This window comes from Balaenoptera physalus, assembly GCF_965194825.1.
Source record: "Balaenoptera physalus genome assembly, chromosome: 15".
Lineage (NCBI taxonomy): Eukaryota > Metazoa > Chordata > Mammalia > Artiodactyla > Balaenopteridae > Balaenoptera > Balaenoptera physalus.
In genome coordinates, this window is record NC_138894.1 from 83,198,519 (window position 1) to 83,221,953 (window position 23,435).

General features: G+C 36.0%; 2 protein-coding genes across 7 annotated transcripts in view; both read left to right on the forward strand.

Moving 5' to 3' along the window:
- The window catches only part of WDR35 (WD repeat domain 35), a 65,156-nt gene extending 51,925 nt beyond the window's left edge, over positions 1 to 13,231 (forward strand). For 3 of the 6 annotated variants that reach the window (XM_082427434.1, XM_082427438.1, XM_082427435.1), the window contains 7 exons: positions 106 to 238; positions 2,262 to 2,372; positions 3,291 to 3,455; positions 4,493 to 4,633; positions 5,301 to 5,457; positions 8,822 to 9,062; positions 9,362 to 13,231. In XM_082427434.1, the coding sequence (XP_082283560.1) occupies positions 106 to 238; positions 2,262 to 2,372; positions 3,291 to 3,455; positions 4,493 to 4,633; positions 5,301 to 5,457; positions 8,822 to 9,062; positions 9,362 to 9,512 (1,099 nt within the window). In that variant the 3' untranslated portion in view covers positions 9,513 to 13,231. The other 3 variants (XM_082427436.1, XM_082427437.1, XR_014254218.1) reach the window with 3 other exon arrangements.
- A 2,801-nt stretch (positions 13,232 to 16,032) lies between these two features.
- TTC32 (tetratricopeptide repeat domain 32) lies at positions 16,033 to 22,325 on the forward strand. The gene is given in 4 exon segments (XM_082427526.1): positions 16,033 to 16,420; positions 16,424 to 16,458; positions 21,027 to 21,193; positions 21,941 to 22,325. Coding segments are annotated over 4 exon segments (528 nt in total). The 5' UTR covers positions 16,033 to 16,222; the 3' UTR covers positions 22,069 to 22,325.
- Positions 22,326 to 23,435: the final 1,110 nt, after the last annotated feature.

The following is a 23,435-nucleotide window of genomic DNA, read 5'->3' on the forward strand; positions in this document are numbered from 1 at the left end:
AGTAATACTAGTGCTGGCATTCTAACGGAAGAACATTTTTAGTAAAAGTGCTTATTTATGAGGAGATTCACATTAGTTTTAAAAGGTTTTTTTTTCTTTCCATAGGTTGAATGCTGTACAATATTATGTACAAGGCCGGAACCAGGAACGCTTAGCTGAGTGTTATTATATGTTAGAGGATTATGAGGGATTGGAGAATCTTGCCAATTCACTTCCAGAAAACCACAAGTTGCTTCCAGTAGGTATTATAAATTTCAGTTTTTGGAGTGGTTAGGTTACTTTATAAGGTTTTTATGTCGTAGTCTGGAAATGTCCTCTGCAATATAGAAAATTAAAAATTAGCTAAAACTTTACAGTTTCTTAGGCATGGAATGATGCTTTAGTTATTAAAACAATTTACCAGTATTACACAATGCTTGAAACTGGAGAGGAAGAAATCAGTCATATTCCTACTATTTTAACATGATCACAGTCTTGTGTAGGCTTGTCAGTTTTGTAAACTTGCTTTAAAAAATTAGCTGAACACATGAAACATTTACAGATGAAATGACATGTTGTCAGAGATTCGCTTCAAAATGATTTGAGGTGGGTCTGGGGAGTAGTGTGTGCGTATGTATGTTTGAAATTTGCTATAAGAAAAGTTTAAGATAGCTTAAACTTTTATTAGGTTCACAATAAACTTTTATTAGGTTATATTAGCAATAAAAGTCAAGATAGCTTGACTTTTATTAGGTTATATTAACAATAAAGGATTTAATGTTGAAGAAAAGAGAAGCTAAACGCAGAGTTCTCTATAACTTTGTTCTAAATTTTCTTTTTAAGGCTCTTTAAATTAATTGTTGAATAATGTAAGTGAGCTTGTATTTTATTTGTTTTATCTGAAAGGTAAATCACTGAGTTGTACAAGACCTGGAGAGCTAGTAGCTCTCAACTGCAGGGTCTGGACATATATCAGTTGTGGGTTCTGCTACAAAATTTTGTCGGTTACTTAATAGATGAGTATAGAATTCTGTTAATTCAGTTCTTTTCTCTATTGTGAATTAGAGCAATTATCCCTGTAATAATGGCATTTTTACACACCCTTATTCTCAATCTTATATGTTTACTTGAGTAGGAAAACTGAAATTACTTACAACCCTGGGATTAGGGACTGTGTATCTGACATTATACTGTCATCTGTTAGGTGTGTCTGATGACGCAGAAAAAAATGTTGCTGTACGGTATCCAGAACAGTAATATTACTGATTAAGTACTAAGTAATTATAGCTATAATAAGGAAATAATTAAAATAATTAAAAATTTTCAGTAGTACTGCAAATTTTAAATCAAGTTTTGGAGGATTTTTTAATAATATGGGAAAATGTACAAAATATTTAAGTGAGGAACACAGGATACAAAATTATATATAATATGATTACGATATATTCACAAACTCACATATACATATATATTCATAGGACACAGATATTAGGAAATTACACCAGAATATAGAGAGAGGTTTCTTATGGGAATAAGATTATGTGTACCTTTATTTTTTCATATTTTCTAATTTTTTTTTACCATAAGAATGTATTTATAATCAGGAAAATATAAGCATTACTTTGAAAAAGATAGTTGGGTACAGAATTGTACTTTTATGATATATCCCAAAATATTTTAGGAGTAGGGATGGGGAGAGAAAACTCTGACCAATTAGATATTAAGAAAGAAAAAAAAGTGATATTCTGAAGACGGCAAGTACAGCCCAAGGGGTGTGATCGGTGGTTGTTGTGGTTCTCCTCTGTTTTTGGTCCAGCCTCCTGAACTAATGAATGGCCAACTTGTCTGGGGCATTGCTTTATAGAGGTATTTGAGAGCCCTGTGAGTGTCAGGTTTCCCTTAAGCCTCTAATTAATGATTGACATTGAGTATAACATCAATTGCCTTAAAGGGTTTTTTTTACTTACTAGCGTGGGGTTTGTTTTGGAGCTCGGTATTTCTGTAAACTGGCTACTGCACTGAGAGAAGGTAAGAGTGCAGTATCTTCAGAACCCGGTTGAAAATCAGATCCGTGCTGTGAGCCAGTGAAGCACAGATTTTATAGGAGGTGATGTTTTAGCGTCTCTTCCGGTTTGTAGCCCCTGCGCCTACGTCCATTTAAAAGAAAAATTACTATAGCCACCAGAAAATTTAATATTCTTTTGTCCCTATGGAGTTTTATAAGTTAAAATATAAGTGATTTCCTTGTTCTCTGAGATCCGATAGTATTATTTTGTCCACAGGAAATAGCACAAATGTTTGTGAGAGCTGGAATGTGTGAACAAGCAGTGACTGCGTTTTTGAAATGTAATCAACCAAAGGCAGCAGTGGATACCTGTGTACATCTCAACCGAGTAAGGAACTGAAAATTAAAGTCACCATAGAGATGCTTTAAAGACTGTTGCCAGTAAGGGTTGGAGAGCTTGAGATGGATTTTGTGAAAGGAGCCAGATAGTCTCTTACTTAGTTGAGGACTGAGAAAATGCTGGAATTTGCATTTACCTCTTGAAATGCTACCATTAAGGGTGACCCGCTCATAACTAACTCAGTATGGGAACCTGAACAAACCCTGTGGTTTTAGTCTGGCAAGTTTTTGTCTGGAAGTAATTTCATAATTTTCTGCATTTTATTAGGGTTGGGTTTTGTTTCCAAACAAGGACCAGTTAATGGTCATTGCAAGAGGAAGGAATTGAGTTACTTTATCAGTATTTATTTTGGCAAATCTATTTTCCTTTCCCCTTATAGAAAACACATATTTGATATTTTTAAGAGCTGGAATTTAACTAAAATTAAAATGCAGAATTGTTGAAATTGTTGACTATCAGTGTATTCTTATTAAGTATTTTCTTGAAGTATTTTATAAAGCTCCATTTGCTTTATAAAAATAACTTTTAAATGTTAAATCTGATAAGACATTTTCTTAACTGAAATTGCGTATTTTTTTTACTATAAACAAATGTATCTTTTTCTTGCTCATAGTTTGTGCAAAATTAGAATTATAAGATTAATGTGATTATAAACTTTGACGCTTTCTTTTTCAGATGTACTTCTTAAGCAAATCAGTCTTAGATCATTTGATTATTTTGACACGTTTGACTCCTAAAATTTATAATTGCTCTGATTTTAAGTGATTTTTAAAAACATGTACCAGTTTTTTATTTTGATATAGTGTTATTTATTATTATAAACTTAAAGCTTTATTGTATGTATTTTAAGACATATCTGACTATGAATTCTTGGGTAATTGTATGCTATATATATTTTTTCCCCAGTGGAACAAAGCTGTTGAATTGGCTAAAAGTCATAATATGAAGGAAATTGGTTCCCTGTTAGCGAGGTATGCATCTCATTTATTGGAAAAGAATAAAATTCTTGATGCCATAGAACTCTATCGGAAAGCCAGTTACGTGTATGATGCTGCTAAGCTGATGTTTAAGGTAACGTAATAACCTTGGTGAGCGTTTGGCTTGTTCTAGTTACCAGTGTTTTCTTATAACTCAAGGATACATTTTCCGTTTTTTGGAAACAAATATCTGTTATAGCAAAATCCCTCTCATTTATTACTACTATAACTATGTGTTATCTTAGTATTATTACATTTTACTAAAAAGGCTGTTTATTACTTTTAGCACCTTATTGATGCTGAAGCAGTTTTATATTTACTCAATACCGAAGTTAACAGAGAATTACAGAATTTTCAGGGACCATAAAGTACAAATTCCCTTAACATTTGTAACATAAAGTACAAATTCCTGTTATCATCAGGATTTAAATTCCCTTAAGGGAATTTAAATCCTGATGATAACAAAACTTTAAGTCCTTTTAAATGTGCAAGTTTTAAAGACATTACACTTTTTTTTTTATTTAAGAAAGATTTTATTATATATCACTTTTTTTTTTAATACGGCAGGTGCTTATTAGTTATCTATTTTATACATATTAGTGTATATATGTCAATCCCAATCTCGATGTTACACTTTTCATAGTATGCATTTGGAGGGAACATGACTAGTAACAGTATTAATGGATGCAAATTTTACATTCTAGTCTATACTTTTCCCATTCGATTTAATGACAAAGGAAAAATTTCCCTCCGAATCATTTAAAAAAATATAAATTTCTGAAGGATGTACCATGTTAAAGCCATCTTATCTCTGGGTACTTGGAACATTATTTTAAAAATCTCTTTGTTATATAAAATACTAGCCATTCTATGAAAGCTTTCTTCATTTTGATTTAATTATTTATCAGCATCTGTTATTTTCTAAAATTGTTTTGAGTTCTAACTCTAATGGCTAAATACTAAGGAAAGAACTAAGTACTTATCAGTACTATGGAAAAGAAAATGGGTGGTATTTATATTCCACCCTACTGACCTTCCTCCTTTTTTTAGAGAATCATATTTCAGAAATGATAATATTTGTGCAAGTATAGATTAAGAAATATTCTCCCCCAATTCTTTAAATGTTTAAAGATTGCAGATGAAGAGGCAAAGAAAAGAACTAAACCTTTACGTGTTAAGAAGCTCTATGTACTATCAGCTTTACTTATAGAGCAATACCATGAACAAATGAAAAATGCCCAACGAGGAAAAGTTAAAGGAAAGAGCTCAGAGGTAAGGTAGAACATTAAGTAACATTGTCATCTGAAGTGTTTAAGGAAAAAAGAACTATCAAACTTCTCTTATGGACAGGCCATTTAATTTACTTGTTTGCGTTTATTTTCTTAAATGATATGAGGAAAAGGAATGACTGATTTGGAATTACTGCTCACATTTAGACATTTCAACTGGGAAATATTGAAAATTATTTTTTTTTTACTTATCTGTAATCTTTGCTTAAATTCCTTACTTGGTAAATCCTTTCTAATCAGTGAGTTTTAAAAACTTTCCTAGAATATATATATTATTTTAACGTGCAAATGAACCTTATATTAACTTAAAGTTTAATCAATTCTATTTAAAAATTTGATGTTACTATGGGGAGGAGAGTCCTTTCACAATGTACCCGTATACAAATCACCACGATGTACACTTTAAATATCTTACAGTTTGATTTGTCAATTATACCTCAATAAAACTGAAGAAAAAATTTGATCATATCAATTTAACAAAATGTGAATTATAATGGAGACATTAAGTCTGTAGTGACAGTTTTATAATGATAAAATCTGCTAATTGAGCTATTTAATGTACTGATATACCAGTTTCAGAAATCATCTCTATTGGAAGGACCCTTGTTAGGGTTGTGCTGACAGAAAATGTGGGTCTGCTTTACTTGTAGGCCAGTTCTGCTTTGGCTGGTTTGCTGGAAGAAGAAGTTCTGTCTACAACTAGTCGTTTCACAGATAATGCTTGGAGAGGGGCTGAGGCTTACCACTTCTTCATCCTGGCGCAGAGGCAGCTCTACGAGGGCTATGTTGACAGTGCATTAAAGACAGGTGGGCATATTACCTAATGTATATAACATGTCTAAAAAATCATAAATTGCAAATGAAGGGCTAGCTCCTTCAAGTTGCCCTTATATTTTAATAACACTTTTTTCCCTGTGGATTTATTTTCATATATTTGAGATTTGCTGTTTATGATCTGTTTTTCACATTTCCTTTTTGAAGTTCTTTTTATTTTTTAATACATGGAGAGCAATATATACGGTTCACAGAAAAACCAGAAGTTTGAGATAAGCAAAAAGAACATTTATAGCATTCACTATCACTTAAACACTGAATAGCCCAGTTCATATCCTTTTGTGTGTGTGTGTGTGTGTGTGTGTGTGTGTGTGTATGTGTATATATATATATATATATATATATATATAATATAAACTATAAATATTTACATATTTAATATCTGTAATATGTATTACATTAGGTATAATAATTATATAAAATATATATTTAAATAAAAATAAGTATATATATTTAGAAATAATTTGTTTTTTTACAATATTGGGAGTATAACAAACCATACTTTTGTGTACTTTTAAAAAACATAATGATACGTTGTAAAATATTTCCGTATTAGTAGATAGATTTCTATAGCATTTAACTGTATGTTAAGTGTTTCTTATAAAAATATACTTACATAACAATTTCAACCAAAACAGAGAAAAATACAAAAAAAGTAAAATAATCTTATAATTCAGAGATAATCATTGCTAACATTTGGGTGAACCTCCTTTTAGACATTTTTTCCAAGCCTATAAAATTGTATACAGTTTTATTTAAAATAGTATCACACAATGTATGTTGCTCCGGAGTTTGATTTTTACCCTCTACAGTATATTGCAGTTATCTTTCCACGTTGATAAATGTAGATCTATGTTGTCATTTTTAATAGCTATATAATGTGCCATCGTATTTATGTACTATAATTTATAGAAGATTATTTACATGTAGTATCCAGATCTTCATTTCTGGATTAACAATATCTTCAAGTTTAGATAGGTTAACTCCAAAAGAGCATAGTTATGAGAATTATGTTATAAACCAAAGCATATGAAAGACTCAGTTGTTACAACGCTTTCAGATGGGCCATGACAGCACTGCCGGCACTGTCACCGCTCACCCTGGGTCACATTGGTTGGGCCACTGTGAAATAGCCATCACCAGCACACGTCACACCCCATTACATCATCAATCTATAGTACAATGGCATCATCTTTAAAAGAAACCTTTTAGAGAAATTCTTTTATTTGAATGTTTCTGGAATTCTATAGTGATGACTTTTCGTTTTCTTTATTCATTATTTTTGTAAGAGCTCTTTAGAAATTATATATAGTAACCCTCTGTCATATCTGTTGATTTTCCCTGGCATTTATAAGGTACAATTACTTAACCTCTCTAAGCTTCAGTTTCTTTTTGTGAAAAGTGGGGATAATAGGATCTTCTTCATAGGGTTGTTTTGAGGATTAAGTGAGAAATTTATGGAAAGAAAATTTACTTACTATAGTGCCTGGATATTGTGAGCCCTCGAGAAGTGGTACCCATGATGATGATATTGACAGTGGCTTTTTACATAGTCCTATCAATCAGTCTTGATAGGGGTCATGCTCAGAAGGTCCTTCACTTCAAGGTTATTAAATATTGTATTTTATTTTAACTTCTTAGGTATTCCAAAACCATTTATTAAAAACTTATTCATCCCTCACAGATTTGAAGTTCTACCTTTATGAAACTAAATTCACACATTTTGTTAATCTCTTCCTAGGCTGTTATTTTCTAGACATGGATCTCTGTGTCTGTACTTTCTCTTATTTACCTTACTTTTACATTTTAATATCTGGAATTTCTGTTATCCTTCATTCCTCTTCTTTTATGAAAAACATTTTGGGTATTCGCTTGCATTTGTTCATTCAGATTAACTTTAGAATCTTTTTGAAGGTGGGAAGAGTTTCAGTGAAGTCCTAGTGGATTTTGAATTAGAATTGCATTAATTTAATGTATTAATATTGGGATCATTGTTATGTTTATAATATTGAGTTTTCTCATCCAGAAACATCAATTTTTAAAAACCTTTTGTATATCTGTGTTTCTCTCTAAAGTTCTGTAGTTTTCTTGTATGCTCTGTACATTTCTTTTCTAGTTTATTCCTGTTTTTGTCATTGTTAGCACTGAGGAATGTACCTTTTTTTCTAATTGATTATCAGCTATACATAGGAATCATTTTTATTTTTGTATGTTTATAACTTACCTTCATTGAATTTTAACTGATTAATATGTGATATAAGTTATGCACTGTTTAAAAATAGTTGTATTTTATATAATTTATGCACAGTATCTAGACTTACTATATTACAAGATCAGTTGGACTTTTAACTTGAGATTATCTACTGGGTAAAGATATCCATATGCTTTAATATTGTTGTCTTTGGTGATAAAATGATCTGAAACAGTGTATACTCTGTAAATTATTGCCTGTGAACCTGTGAAATTAGAGGGTATTCTTTATTGTAACTCAATGAATTTCCTTTTTGTAAATTTCTTCCACTGAACTTTGTTGTAAACACTTGACCCCAACACTAGTTTATAGGAATCTAGTTGTAAAATGCATAATTATGTTGTTTTAAATTGTTTTGTGAAGTTTCCAATATCATACTATAACAAGATATTTTTAAGATTGCAAGGTCTAGAGAATAAAAAGATACAATTTGGTTACCAATCTGATATTAATTGTGCAGTGCATTTTTAAGAAAGAGATTATATCTCCAGCATAGAAAAATTGAAAATAAGTAGCTGGTATGGTAATAATAATATAATATATATAATATATTACCATATAATAATATGGTAGCTGTCAAAATAAATTGTCTGAACTGACAACTTACAGTCTCATTTTCACTTTTTTTTCTCAAAGTTCTATTGTTTCAGTAAGACAAACAAAAGCAATAATCTGTTCAAAGAAACACAAAGAGAAAACATACGATTTCATACTTTGCTTTTTTAACAAAAAGAAACATATCTTGAGAATCCACAGAAATTCTAACATATTTATATGCAACAAAAGATGGGTGTTTTGACACCAATTATTTTTGGTCTGTGTATATATTTCTAAGTGGCACAGCCATGTGCATCATTTGATGATGGTTATTTTTATAGGCCCTGAGCTGTTAGCTGGAGTTACAGAATGCGGAGATCATGGAGCCTCCTTCCTCCTACTTGTTCTCTGGCCACCTACCATTGTTTTCTTTAAGTTTGCTAAAGTTCATGTAGGTTAAACTGAAACAGCTTAACATAGATTTTTTCCCATGCATGTTCAAGATATCATGATTGCTTTAAAAAATCCAAATTGTCTTCTGTTTCCTAGCTCTTCACCTGAGAGACTATGAAGACATTATCCCTGCTGTTGAGATCTACTCTCTGTTAGCACTCTGTGCGTGTGCCAGTAGGGCTTTTGGCACTTGTTCAAAAGCTTTTATTAAACTCGAATCTTTAGAGACCCTCAGTTCAGAACAGAAACAGCAATATGAAGATCTTGCTCTAGAAATCTTCACCAAACATACTCCAAAAGATAACAGAAAATCTGAATTGGACAGCCTTCTTGAAGGGTAGGCTAAATGTAACTAGTAGATGTCATTCTATAACACCTTACTAGAAGCTTGGATCTTTATATCTAAATAGTGTAATATAATAATTAAAGCACTCAATTTTGAAGTAATCTACCTTAACATAATACCCTATTTAATTTAGTCTTGTAAGTATATTAATACTTGATTTTCTCATTGTAAGAAAAGTTTTTTATTTGAAACTTATCCTGAAATGCTTTTCATTCTTCAGTTTTTGTAGTGTAATAAAGTTTTAAGGAATTAGGAGTTTCCAAGTATAATTGTCCCCTCTTATTTTACAGAGGGGAAGGGAAGCTGCCGACATGCGTTGCCACAGGAAACCCGGTCACTGAATATCAATTCTGGACGTGCAACGTGTGCAAGCACTGTGTCCTGGCTCAGGAAATAAGTAACTATAACTTCTGTCCCTTATGCCATAGTGCAGTGGGATGAAGAAATGACAAACTCCATATAATAGGAGTGTTTATATAACAATGTTGACTTTATGTAAATAAGCATCATTATTTCAGTTGTATTTTTATAAAAATTTTCTATATATATATAAAATACATAATATATACATATATAAAATTTTGTGTAAAAATACAACCATGAAATAATGATGCTGATTGTCATATAAATGTATGGCAATGGACCATATTGTCTGCCTGTCTGTCTTATTTATCTATCTATCTGTCTATTTATCTATCTTGTGGTTGGTTATATGATACTATGGAAATATTCCAAATAAGAAAATTTTTCTCACAGTGTCACAGTTACTAGCAGGGAGGGATGGGGGAAACATGGGAATGGGGCAAAGTTGAATTTAGGGAACTGACATAACCTGTATTAGACAGAGGTTAAACAGTTGTAATACCAAAATGAGTACTGTCTCTAGCTGTGTTTAATTAAATAAGCATTGAAAGTCTTCTCTATTTTATTTTCAGAAGTGAAGAGAAGGCATTTTAAGACATTGTTTTTTACAATTTGAATTGTTTCTAATAGCTTAATTTTTATATAGCTTTTCCTTTTTAATCTACCCTTTTAGTTTCATCTAAGAGATGACATTTGGCACTTTACTCTTCATATTATTGTGCCGAACACTTAGCTCTATTTATAATGATATACATTTATACAAAAACATCCAGTTTGTAGCTGTAGTTTTACTTGAAACATTGTCACCAAGCTGGATCCTTTCTTTAAACAACTCTTGGGTTGTGGGGAGTGATTCTCAATATGCATCTGTTTTGACTTACTGTCATTAATCTAAAAAAGAAAAATTGTAATCAGTAATGGGTAATTTCTTACCTGTTTTATGTAGCTAATAATGTTCTCCATTTCTCACGATCTTACTTCCTCTCATTTTATGGTTTCAGGCCAGACTTAAGCACTATTCCGTCAAGATTATTTGGTGAAGTTTGGCTGATATTTAGCAGAGGCAACAAAGAGAAATATGCAAGGTTGTTATTGCAGCTTCAATACTTAGGTTAGTTAACTCTCTCAATGTGATATGTTTCTGGTCCTTTAGAGCCAAGTTAAGCCTGATGCAGATGGAGAATAGTGAGCTATGAGAAGAGGTTTAGAGCTTAAATGAGTTCATTAGAGATAGCAAGCTCCTGTGCCTAAATAAAATGAGAAGACCAGAAATCTTCGAAGTCTCTGACTGTGTTCACGTGCCTTGTGGGAAGTTACCTTGATACAATGGTAGCCTCCAAATACACTACCAAGCAAGCCATTTCAGAGGTCATGGAACAGAAAGGGTTACAAGCTCAAATCACATGGTTTATTGAATCAACTTGAAATATACAGTGAAGAACAAGGAGAAAGTGATGGGGTAGATTAATACTATTAGTATAGGATGCCAGTCAGGTAGAGAGAGTACAGTTCCTGATTCCTGAGTTATATACTGTTCTTATGTCCTGACTCTTACTCTGCCTCATCACCTTCCCCTTGATAGTGTGGCTAGGAAGAGGACCAGAGCTGAGATTTGAGCCAGGGGACCCGATTGAATGGAGTGTGCCCAAGGCCAGTGAGGCACATTTGCTCAATAGAAAAGGCAGTTTTACCTGGTCATAGCTGTAGGTGCCAATGAGCCTGCTGAGCTCATTGTGGATTCAGTTGTATTTCCTGGGCAGAGGACAGACCAGAATAAGTGTCATCAGTGGGTAATTGAATTAAGACCTCCCACATATTGAGCACTTGATAAGTCTTATGCATACCTAGTGTGCCGTGAATATTTAGTGCCTTGGTTGCCTTTTGTATTTTTAGTGCCTTGTCAATATTAGGTATAGTCACACATATATGCTCTATTTACTTTGTCTAACATGTCTCATAAGTTTCTAACTTATCTAAGTTTAAGACAGTGAATTTCATCTATCTCATTTGTTTTTGTCTATAACAGAATGCAGTATTCCCCCAAATCAGAAAACAACATCCTAACTAAGATATCAGCCCTAGGGAATATATCTCCTGTTGAACTTAATTACATCTTCCCACAAGACTTTCTCTTTTCAGGAATGAAACTATTCTCTGCTTCATCAATGAGAGAGAAGTTTTCAGGGATGTAGGTTTAGGAATTCCTGCAGGACTGCATGTTCAGAGTTGTGATTCTTGGTCCATGGTCTAATGCCTGAATATCTCTTCTTTCCCTTTCTCATCCCAGAAATCGGCTGAGAACTCAAAAGTTAGATTGTCATTCTCTAGCCCTTGCTGTTACTTGTTGATTACACTCCCATTTGCTTCAATTCCAAAATCAGCTGTTGACTCCTCAGACTTTTCCTAACATATCTTATGGGAACTCTCTTTTGGAGCCTTCTCATTTGCCACTAATTCCTTGCTACTTGAGCGCTAGAATATTTCCTCCAACTAATTATTTCAGATAGATCCCGAGTTGTTGTCACTACTTCTTGTTCAGTTTAATCAAGCAACCGAAATCTCTAAAAACAACCTCTCATACCTTGTAGACCTAGATTATCACATATGTATATGTGTGTATGTATGTATATATACTTATACATATACATATACCCACATGCATATACACACACATATATATATATATATATATATGTACACACACAGACATATCTTTCCAACTACTGTAAAAGCTTATGACTATTTGGGATTTATATCTGTGAATGTTTTAGGGATCTGCCGTGATGTCTTGGGGACAGACCTTTGTCCTGCTTGAAAATTGGTTTTATTCAACATGAAGGAAATTTCAGGATAACAACACCAACAAATTCTCCCCTGATTAAAGGGGCAGTGAGAAGCAAAATTGTCTATATATAACAAATACTTGGAGAGAATTTGGATAGACAGAATGAGGCAGTATATTGAAGACATTATAATAAAGGTGTTCTCTTCTTGTAATAAACATGAGCTGACTCCCTTTAAGTAATGCTTTTCTTTATCATAAAATTTGGCCTGAATTATGTTAAGTTTCAAAGTAGCATGGTAGGCCGAACTATTGAGATGATTGAACTGATTGATAAAGCTATACAAATAAGCAGTGTGCTAACAAGCAGCGTAGCATTGTTGACCTGCTGTCATGCACAAATGCTAATTTTATTTTATATATGTATTATATATATATTACATACATGTTTTTACTAACATACACTTTGAAATTATCTTTTTGTATTCTAAGAGCTGAGATCTTAGGTTTTATGTGGCATTAGTGAAAAAACATAAAAATAATAAATGTTGAGGTAAAAATTGTATTTATCCTGTTTTCTTTTTCTATAACTCATGCTAACATGGTATTTGTCTTGTTTTGATTTAAATATTTTGATGGGGGTTGGGTCGAAGGGTATTGGGCTCCAGAGTGGATAAGGGGAGATAGGGACGGGAGGTACAGTAGTTGTACAATATCACTTTTGCTACCTACAGGAAAACAACAACAACTTATTAAAGATACTAGGCAAATGTCTGATGACTGGAGGTTGCAGTGAATTACTCCTTAGAGATCATACAGAGTTCACATTTAGAAATGGGGGAAACATTGTTCCCAGATTTTTAATGGAAAATCAAGAGTACCTAATTTGATGATGTTATAGCTCCAAAATATTGCTACGGAGTTTCTAAAATGAAAATAGCAATATTATGTTGCCCCCTACTGCCTATTATCATTTTCTCAGTTCATTTTTTAAAAGAAATTAACACTTTTTTTTTTAAATAAATAAATAAATTTATTTATTTATTTATTGGCTGCATTGGGCCTTCGTTGCTGCGCGCGGGCTTTCTCTAGTTGCGGCGAGCGGGGGCTGCTCTTCGTTGCGGTGCACGGGCTTCTCAGTGCACTGGCTTCTCTTATTGTGGATCACGGGCTCTAGGCGTGCGGGCTTCAGTAGTTGTGGTACGTGGGCTCAGTAGTTGTGGCTCACAGGCTCTAGAGCACAGGCTCAGTAGTTGTGGCGCATGGGCTTAGTTGCTCCGCAGCATGTGGGATCTTCTTGGACCAGGGCTGGAACCCGTGTCCCCTGCATTGGCAGGCAGACTCCCAACCACTGTGCCACCAGGGAAGTCCCACTTACTGGTTTTTGAGTATAAAACTAACGTATGTTCATGTGAGAAAATTTCAAAAGTACATAATAGATGAGAAAGTAAAAATAGTCTTAATAACCTTTTTTAAAATAAAAAGCATTAATTTATTTTTTAGTTGAATTTAGGAGAAGAAAAAAATGAGGTGAAATGGGAATTTCCTGGTGGTCCAGTGGTTAGGACTCCATGCTTTCACTGCCAAGGGTGCAGGTTCGATCCCTGGTAGGGGAACTAAAATCCCGCAAGCCCCGCTGTGTGGCCAGAAAAAAAAAAAAAAAAAGAGGTGAAACTGAAGAAATTGCTGTTCTGTAAGTTTTCTTCATAATAAGAGCTCTTTGTTTTTAAGAGATTTCTCAAAAATTAAAAGAAAAAGTAGACATTAGAGTTTCTATTTTATTTACTCATTTCTTATTTGGCACAGTTTAAATTTCTAGTTAGTAAAACATAGAGGAATTTAGAGAAAAATGAGAAACCTCTACACACCCACTATAATAGCTAGAACTGAAACTGACAAATGTTGGTGAAGATACGGAGTAATTGAAACCCTCATACATTGCTGGGGGAAATGCAAAGTAGTACACCCACTCTGGAAAAGTTGAGTTTTAGAAGTTCTCTATATATTCTGGAAATATATATGTATAGTGTATGTGTGTGTATACACGTATTTTTAAAATTTATTTATTTATTATTTATTTTTACTATCCCAGTCAATGACAGGGAAACCTTAGTGAAGCCCCCTAGCCATGGGGCTCAGACAGAGGGCTGCCCTGCAGAGGAAGGAGGAACTCGTGGAGGAGTCTTATTTGACTTTCTCCTCAGGGCACAGGCTGTTGTTGTGGCCACACTTCTTGAGGCAGATGACGGTGTGGGGTTAAAGGCGAGCATGACGCTTTCAGCAGATCATCTTATAGTTGTATTGCTGGCTGAGCTGGCTGAGGGAAGTCTTGATGATGCCACCCTGCAGGCAAAGCACCGAGTGCAGGTGGACCGCGTGGAAGACGGGCAAGAGAGTCGGAGACGGACAGCAACTGAGCCTGGGCCCAGCACCTCAGTCACGGGGCAGGGCCCTCCGTGTCCTGTAGACCAGAGCTTCCCAAGTGTGATGGAGATGCCATGTCAGATCCCTTGGTTCTGCGAGTAGATGGACACACCAGCCCAAACCTGCTCCACAGAACCTCCATCTTTGCATTTCCCACCCTCATCAGATACATGATTTGCAGATATTTTCTCTTACTCTCTGGGTTATTTACTTTGCTGATAGTCTTTTAATGCACAAAAGTTTTTACTTTTCATAAAGTCCAGTTTATTTATTTTTTTTGTCGCCTGTCTCTTTGGTGTCATAGCCAAGAAATCATTGCCAAATCCAATGTCATGAAGCTTTTGCTTTATGTTTTCTTCTAAGAATTTTTAATCTTTAGCTCTTAGTTTAGCTCTAGTTTAGGTCTTTAATCCATTTTGAGTGAATTTTCTAGTATGGTATTTAGGTCCCACTTCGTTCTTTTGCATGTGGATATCCAGTTTTCCCACCACTATTTATGGAAAAGACTGTCTTTATGCCAATACCACACTGTTTTGATTACTGTGCTTTAGTAAGTTTTGAAATCAGGATGTGTAAGTCCTCCAACTTTGTTCTTTTTCAAGATTGTTTTGGCTATTTGGAATCCCTTGAAATTTCTTATGATTTTTAGGATGGAGTTTTATATTTCTGTAAAAACATCATTGGGATTTTGATAGGGATTGCATTGAATCTGTAGACTGCTTTAGTATGAACATGGTTTGTCTATTTATGGCTTTAATTTCTTTCATCAGTGTTTTGTAGTTTTCATCTAACCAAGTCTTTCATCTCCTTGGTTAATTTCTAAGTATTTTATTCTTTTTAATGCTATGTTAAATGGAATTGTTCTCTCAGGACTGTTCATTTTACGTAATTTTTACTTGGATTAAACATATTGTACTTAATACATTACTACATGGGCTTCCCTTTGGCATAAAGGGCCAGAGACTGTAAACTGACGTCCTCGACCACAGGCTATTAACACAAAATACTATTCTACTAACCCTTACACTATTCTAGAGGTTCAAAAAGGTTGAGAAGTTTGCAGTCTAGAGCCTTGGAGTTAATAAATGGTAGTGTTTGAAACTGGACTCACGTCCATGGGACAACTAATCTCATGGGATTTCGACATAAAATGTCTCAGTGTAACCACAGCCTACTTAGAACAACCTCTAGCAGGTGGACGCAGGAATTGGAAAAGTGCTACAATAAATCCGTGGGTCATTTAGCCATTCATAAAACAAACCTACATCTTCTCCGCTTCCAGCACCGCCCCCCTGCCCCACCATTCACTGTTAACAAAGGGCAAACTCCTTGCAACATGTAACCACGGACTTAGAAATCAGTTTGGGACTATCGATCTACTGCTTTTCTGGAGACGAGGCAGGCGAGACCAGCAGTAACAAGAGAACTGCACTTCACAGCGGTCTGTCTGCCTAGGCTTTCCTGAAGCACCTGCGCTGTTCACCAGCAGCGTCATTAATCCCGCGAGACGACGGGTCCTCGGAAGGCACAAAATTCCCCCTTTGCTAGAGCCCAGGTTTTTGCCGTCAAGTTAAATTCCGGGATGCGGAAGTACCTTTGTCGCGCCGCCTCTAATCGCTCAGAAATCAACCCCAATTCTACACGGAAAGCTAGGCCTCCGACCGCTATGGAAGGGCAGCAAGGGCAAGAAAACCTCGCGACCCTAGCGCTTGCCCAAGCTCATTTCCAGAAGGGCGAGTACGCGGAGGCCGAAGCGCTGTACTCCGCTTACGTTCGCCAGTAAGCCTGTGTGGCCTCCGAGGGAGAGGCGCCCGGGAGGTAAGTATCGCGAGAAGTGGGCACAGCGGGACCTCTGCAAGGTGGGCGGCAGGGCCCGTCTAGTCTGGTTTCTCGGCCACCCGAGCTCACCCGTGCAGCGGGCAGACGTTTGTCTTTCCAGAAAGGCAGTGAGGGAGCATCCTAGAACGCAGTCCTCTGCGCGTTCCTCTGGGACACCCATGAGGGTGTCCGGACACCGGGGCGCCGGCTGCCTTTCACCTCGAGTGTCCCCGTTCCATGTTACTCTGATCCAGAGTCTTAGAGCGAGACCTGGTGAGGGCGAGGTGCCGTGGGGGCCACGCTAGCACACAGTACCGCAGCTCCACGACATCGCAGCAGGTGTTTTGTTTTTCACTTGTGAAAAGAAATGTAAATATATGGAAATGGTGTAATGAACCTCCAGGTAACCATCACAGGGCTTAAGCATTATCAGTTCATCCAGGGCATCATATCCATGGATGTTTCAGAGTGCATTTCTAGATATTAAGGATTTAAAAAGGCGTAACCACAATATCATTAGCACATAATTCCTAATGTCAAGTTTTGGAATTTTCCTGGTTGCTCAATAAAGGTTGTTTTGTTTTGTTTGCTTGTTTGGTTGGTTTTTAGCAGTTTGTTAAAGTCGGGATGCACATCAAGTCTTTTAGCCTTTAAGGCTCCCCTTCATTTTTTTGCCTTGCAGTTTATTTGGTGAGGAAACCGGGTCATGTGTCCTGAGAGTTTCCCGTATTTTGGATTTGCTGAATTCATCCCCCTGATGTCATTTAATATGGTCCTCTGTCTCCTACATTTCTTGTGAGTTGGTAGTTAAATCTTGAGGTTTGATCCAATTCAGATCCAGAATTATGGTGAGAACACTATTGTAGGTGGTGTTGTGTCCTTTTGTCAGAGAACATGTAATGTCTTTCTTTTTGTCATGTTAGCAACCTTGATACCGACTAGGGTTCTTGGCCTTCCCCAATCAATAGAAACTGATGAGACTAGACAAGAAATTCAGGCAAGGCTTTCTTGGGGCCCCTGCTGCAGCAGGACGGAGTAAACACAAGTAACAGATTCCCTTGCTCCCCGAGGAGGGGCGAGCTGGTTCCTTATATGGGGTGAGGGGAGGGGGTGTGTCCAGGGGTCCGGCTGGCCGGAGGGGCGGCTTAGGTGTTTTGCCCACCCCTTTGGTGGTGTTGAGTGCAGGGGGCATGCGCTGTACCCTGCTTTTGCTCCCGACACCCTGTTTTTGCTCCCGGCTCTTCAGAAATGGCAGTTGGGGTTTGTTTTTGGTTTTGTTTTTGGTCTTGTTGTATCTTGTCCATAATTTGCGCCAACTTTTTAGTCCCGTATAGTTTCTTTGTATTTTGCTGCTCAAGGAGATGTTTGTCCAGGTGCAAGCACTGCAGCAAAGGGTCCCAGGTCCCAGCCTGTCTCAACCTCACCTGCTAATACCTACTCTCTCAAAGCATCTTGGATTTATGCTTGAGTGTGTAGCATTTGTTGTACTCCAGGTTTTGCCTTTGTTGATCTTGTTGATTGTGTTGAGTGGTCCAGGATGAGAAAAGAAAGGACAGCTGAATGAGCAGGGTTTTTGACAGTTTTGAGTTGTCTGCACTATCACCCTCCTCTCCCCTCAAGGATTTGATTTTTCTTGACAGGATACCAGCTTGTCTTATTTGTATGAGGCTTATGATTCTTCTCCTGTTTGTTAAACTCACATGGAATTAAATCAGAAACATTTAGTGGCTTTCTTATTTCAGTAATACACCAGAATAATAGTTAATAGAAGTTTTGGGACAAGCAATAAAATGGTACCCCCCCCCCAAAGTCAGTAAACATAGAAAATGTAGTTTTCTATTCTTGTTTCAAGCTCTAAGCATAGACTTATCTAGTAGGTTAAAAATTTTTTTATTTTTTAATTTTTTATTGAAGTATAGTTGCTGTATAATATATGTTACAGGTATACAATATAGTGATTCACAATTTTTAAAGGTTATACTCCATTTATAGCTATTATAAAATATTGGTTATATACCCCGTGTTGTACAATATATCCTTGTAGCTTATTTTATACCTAATATTTTGTACCTCTTAATCTCCCACCCCTGTATTGCCCCTCCCCCCTTCCCCACTGGTAACCACTAGTTTGTTCTCTGTATCTGTGAGTCTGCTTCTTGTTTGTTATATTCACTAGTTTGTTATATTTTTTAGACTTATCTAGTAGGTTTCAAAAAGGATTCATCAGCAACAGGCATATTGATGCCTCTAGTCTTGTTACTCCTCCTCCTTTTTTCATCTCAGCCTGAGAGCACAAATTTGTTGTGTGGCAGATGTAATTTCTGCCTCTTACCAGCATAGGAAAGAAAATCTGTGGAGGTTTAGCAGAAGGTTGCCCAGCATGCCTGCATGAACCTTCTAATTTCCTTATAGTTCTGAAATTCTTCTAGAAACTCATGGTTAAACTGAATTCTGTCATTTCAACTTTCTTCCTTACATACATCTTTTAGGGTTCGTTTATTTTTAAAACAATGGGTCAGGGAATCATTTTGAAACAGTATTCACAGTCTTTGTATGCCTGCCACTCTGAATGGTTTATAACGTTTTCTTTTAATATCCAAAAGTGCAGCCTTAGCCATAAACCTAATTTCCAAATATTTTTTTTTCTTTGCTAAAGTTAGCAAGTGCAAAGAAAAAAAAATCTACTTTTGGATTAGGTGACTTGGTTATATTCCATCCAAGTAAACACTATTATTAAAAAATTCTCAATATTAAAAAAATTCAGCTTTAATTAGCCCATGTCTTTAAAATATGAAATGATTTCCATATGGAGAATAGGCTTTTAGAATTTGTTGTAATGAGATCTAATTCTAAATCAAACATTTGATGATCCTCTGATAATAAGACATTTGTAACAAAGTTTTGAAGCTTAGAAATTTAACGACTAAAGCCTTACCGAGTCCTGAGGCTGCATTTTTCTTAATACTCTTTACTGGGCAGCAGTTCAGCTATATCATAACAGAGAGAGAGAAACGGAGTGTCCCTTCTTGTTCACTAGGATTTAACGGTGGTGCTAGTGGCATCTAGAAGTGTCCATGTACCCAGTCTCTCTCAGTCCTAGCTCACAGAAACAGACATTTTCTAAAGTTGCAGTGATTCCTTTCCATTGTTAGGAAACTTAAACTTGAAGGAGACCCCTAGGCTGTGAGTACCCCTCCTGACAGCAGTAATTACAGTCCCTGTCTGAGATCTCAAGGATCAAGATGTTAAGGGAAGTAACTTTTAATAACACTGACTGCAGTCACAAATATTTTCTGAGAACTAGACTTTGAGCTGTGGAGTATAACAAAGAATGACAGCTGAGTTTAGCCTGCATCTTCCCTGTTTGGTTCAAATTTGAGAATCCTCTTTGAAAAGAAGAAAGGAAAACAGAATCATCTCTGACATGGAGCAGAGCCCACTGATATTCTCTGTGTAGATGATTTGTCCAGCAGAGGCTGGTGTGTGTGTGTGTGTGTGTGTGTGTGTGTGTGTGTGTGTGTGTGTGTCCTGTTGAGCTGGTGGCTTGTCAGAGCTGCCTGGACGTCTAACCACTCACAGGAGTCTGCTCACTCAAAGCTGAGAGAGTGGCATGGACGTGTATACACTACCAAACGTAAAATAGCTAGCTGGTGGGAAGCAGCCACATAGCACAGGGAGATCAGCTCGGTGCTTTGTGACCCCCTAGAGGGGTGGGATAGGGAGGGTGGGAGGGAGACGCGAGAGGGAAGAGATATGGGGACATATGTATATGTATAACTGATTCACTTTGTTATAAAGCAGAAACTAACACACCACTGTAAAGCAATTATACTCCAATAAAGATGTTAAAAAAAAAAAAAAAAGCTCCTTGGACCACCTCTGGAGCCCTCAGATGCAGTGCCGTTTCTGCACACAGGACCCCCATTGTGGACCAGAGCCGTGATGTCCCACTAGCAGGAAGCCAGTCTGGCCTTGGGAAGGATGCCTGCTGAGGCTGGAGGGAGGGCGATTCTGTCCCGAGAGAGCACTCCCTAGGGATCAGCATGTTGATTTTTCACTTAGAGTTAACCTCTGTTTCTTTACGGGTGGAAAATGATTTAAAATCTCAATGTTTTGAGATCATTTAAAAATTTGAGGATAAAACTGATTCACTTTATGACACGTCCGTAGCACACTTGAACTTTGGGCTGGCTTTCCCTCCTTGCTTCATTCAGTTCTGAGCTGTCTTCTTTGCCGCACTGGCATGTGCTTTAGAAAATAAACATTTTCATATTATATTCAACAAAACAAGTTGACAATGAACAGGGGCTTTGAACACACAGTGAAACGAATGCGCTTTTCAGATTGACATTGTAGTGCTATATAACCTTGCAAATGTAGAAAACAGGATTAAACAAAAATTGACTCCACCGCTTTATTTCCTTGCACTTTGTTTCTTCCGCTTGGTTTTTCAGTGTAGATACTGCATGTTATAGGCTATGAGTTTGACAACACCCAAAAGAGAACGAAAGGGGAAGCAAGAGGAATTTGGCAACACTGTGTTTTTAATGTGAACTTTTTGTTTAAAGCAAATGCAGCCCTGAGGATTTGGCTACTGCATATAACAACAGGGGGCAAATCAAGTGCTTCAGGGTGGATTTTTATGAAGCCATGGATGGCTACACATCTGCCGTAGAAGTCCAGCCCAGTTTTGAAGTTCCGTATTACCACAGAGGCTTGATACTATATAGGCTGGGTAAGAATATTTTCCCCCCTTTTGTCCTTGACTGTATGCTGTGAATTCAGAGCTCTCAAACGTTGTAAAACTAATGTAGTAATCATCCAGTGTGAAAGTGATGGGAAATTTAGGTTTAGAGCCTGGAGCAAAGGAAGCCTACCTGAATTTATTTTAGGCTTTCAGTAGGTGTTACAGACCACAGCGGGGCACCGGGGTGGGAATTGGACCTGGGCGCCGGAGTGAGCGTGCTCCCGTTACTTTGTGCCTCTGTCTGCATCCCCAGCTGCGAAATGAGGGTAATGCTGCTGATACCCTGAAACTTTTCTGAGTTAAAATCTTTGCAGGCATACAAGACAATATAAAGTGAAGGGGTCTTAGGTTCTTGGACTAAAGGGACTGTTAGGATCGTTCCTCATTCAAGTGTTAAAAAGAATATTAATTTCCTGTTTCTTAATTTTACTGTAATTATATAAAATAGGTGACATGGTTTTGTTGAAATTTTGGGATGATTTAGGCTATGTACCTGTTAAATCCCAGTACGTAAACCCGTAACTAATTTTAAGTGTATTAGTCTGTAAGGGTACACAAAGTTACTGTGATACACACATCCCTACATCATTATCAAGAGGAAAATATTCCTTTAGTAGGAGTGGTTGAAAGCTTGTAAATATAAACGCAAAAGTATATGTATCCAAACTTTGCTATGAATAATATATAGAAATACTCAGTGTTTTTTCTTTTCCATTTTTTTGGGTTCTGGTACAGGATACTTTGATGATGCTTTGGAAGATTTCAAGAAAGTATTAGACTTAAATCCTGGATTTCAAGATGCTATTTTGAGCTTAAAACAGACTGTTCTAGACAAAAAAGAAAAGCAAAGAAGAAATTATTGAAAATTTTAACTTAATTGAAATATTAACTCATGATCCACCTGGCATCTCATTGTCTCTAATTTAAAGCTGGTGTTAAGCTATTTTGATTTATATTTAGGATAAAGAGATTCATGCATCAGCACTGAAAGTTAAATGATGTACTTAAGGTAGTTAATTTCAGATTGAGTAAATATGTTGAGTAGGTATGCTTTTATGAAGTGTAAATAAGTAAAAAGAATGTATAATTGTATATTATTACAGTAAAATATTTAAAGAAATGTGTGGTATTTTCTTCAGTAAAACTATTTATTTTGCTATTTTTTATTCCCAACTTTTTATGAAAAAAATCTTACCTCTGCAGAAAATTGGAAGTATAGTACAATAAACACTTATAAACTTTCCACTGAGATTCACCAGTTGTTAACATTGTGTCACATTTGCTTTTTCTCTGTATTTAAATATATAACTTTTTGCTGAGCCACTTGAAAATAAGTTGCGCAGATATCACAATACTTTACTCCTAAATATTTCAGCCTGCATTTTCTAAGAATAGAGACAGCCTTCTTTATAGCCACAATACCATTATAATACCTAATAAAACTAATAATTCCATAATATCATTCATACCCAGCCCATATTCGAATTCCCCAATTGTTTCCAAAATGTCTTGTGTAGATTTTTATTTCTGGATCTGGAGTCAATCAAGTTACATTGCATTTTGTTGTTAAGTCTCTTTGTGTTCTTTTAATCTGCAATAGTCCCCTGCCCATTTTCTCCCCATGGCATTCACTTTGAGAGCAAAGCTATTTTATATAGCTAGGCTAGAGAGACATAACATTTGGGCTTAAAAATAAACACATGTCTTGTATGAGAGCGATTTGAAAGAATTCAACTTACACTTGATTTTCTCTAGTAATCATTGATAAGGTAGTTAAGATTTAAATATCGAGCATCGTTTTTTGTCTCTGGATAATGACACTAATAATTGCCATCATCAACATTTACGGAATACTCACTATAAGCCAAGAACTGTTCATACTCTATATAATAAATTGCGAATGGAATGGGTGTGGTTAGAGAGGTGAGAAACTGACTAAAAGCACTTAGTAAATAGAAGGCTTTAAAAAAATCTATTTTATTTGGGTGCTGCGATGCACGGTTAGGCTATGATGAAGCTTTCAAGAGCTGGGAAGGATTTGAAGGGAAAACGAGCCAGAGTCACCATGTCTCACCTACATTTTTGTGTGTGTGTTTTTATTGTTGAGGTTTGGCTTTCAAAGATTCAGAGCCTGTATCTGGGGATTTCCCAAACTAGTTTATTATTGCTGTGGATAAAGCTGTTCTGGGGTGGAAATTGCCCTAATCAGGAGAAAAGAGTATGTTTGCCC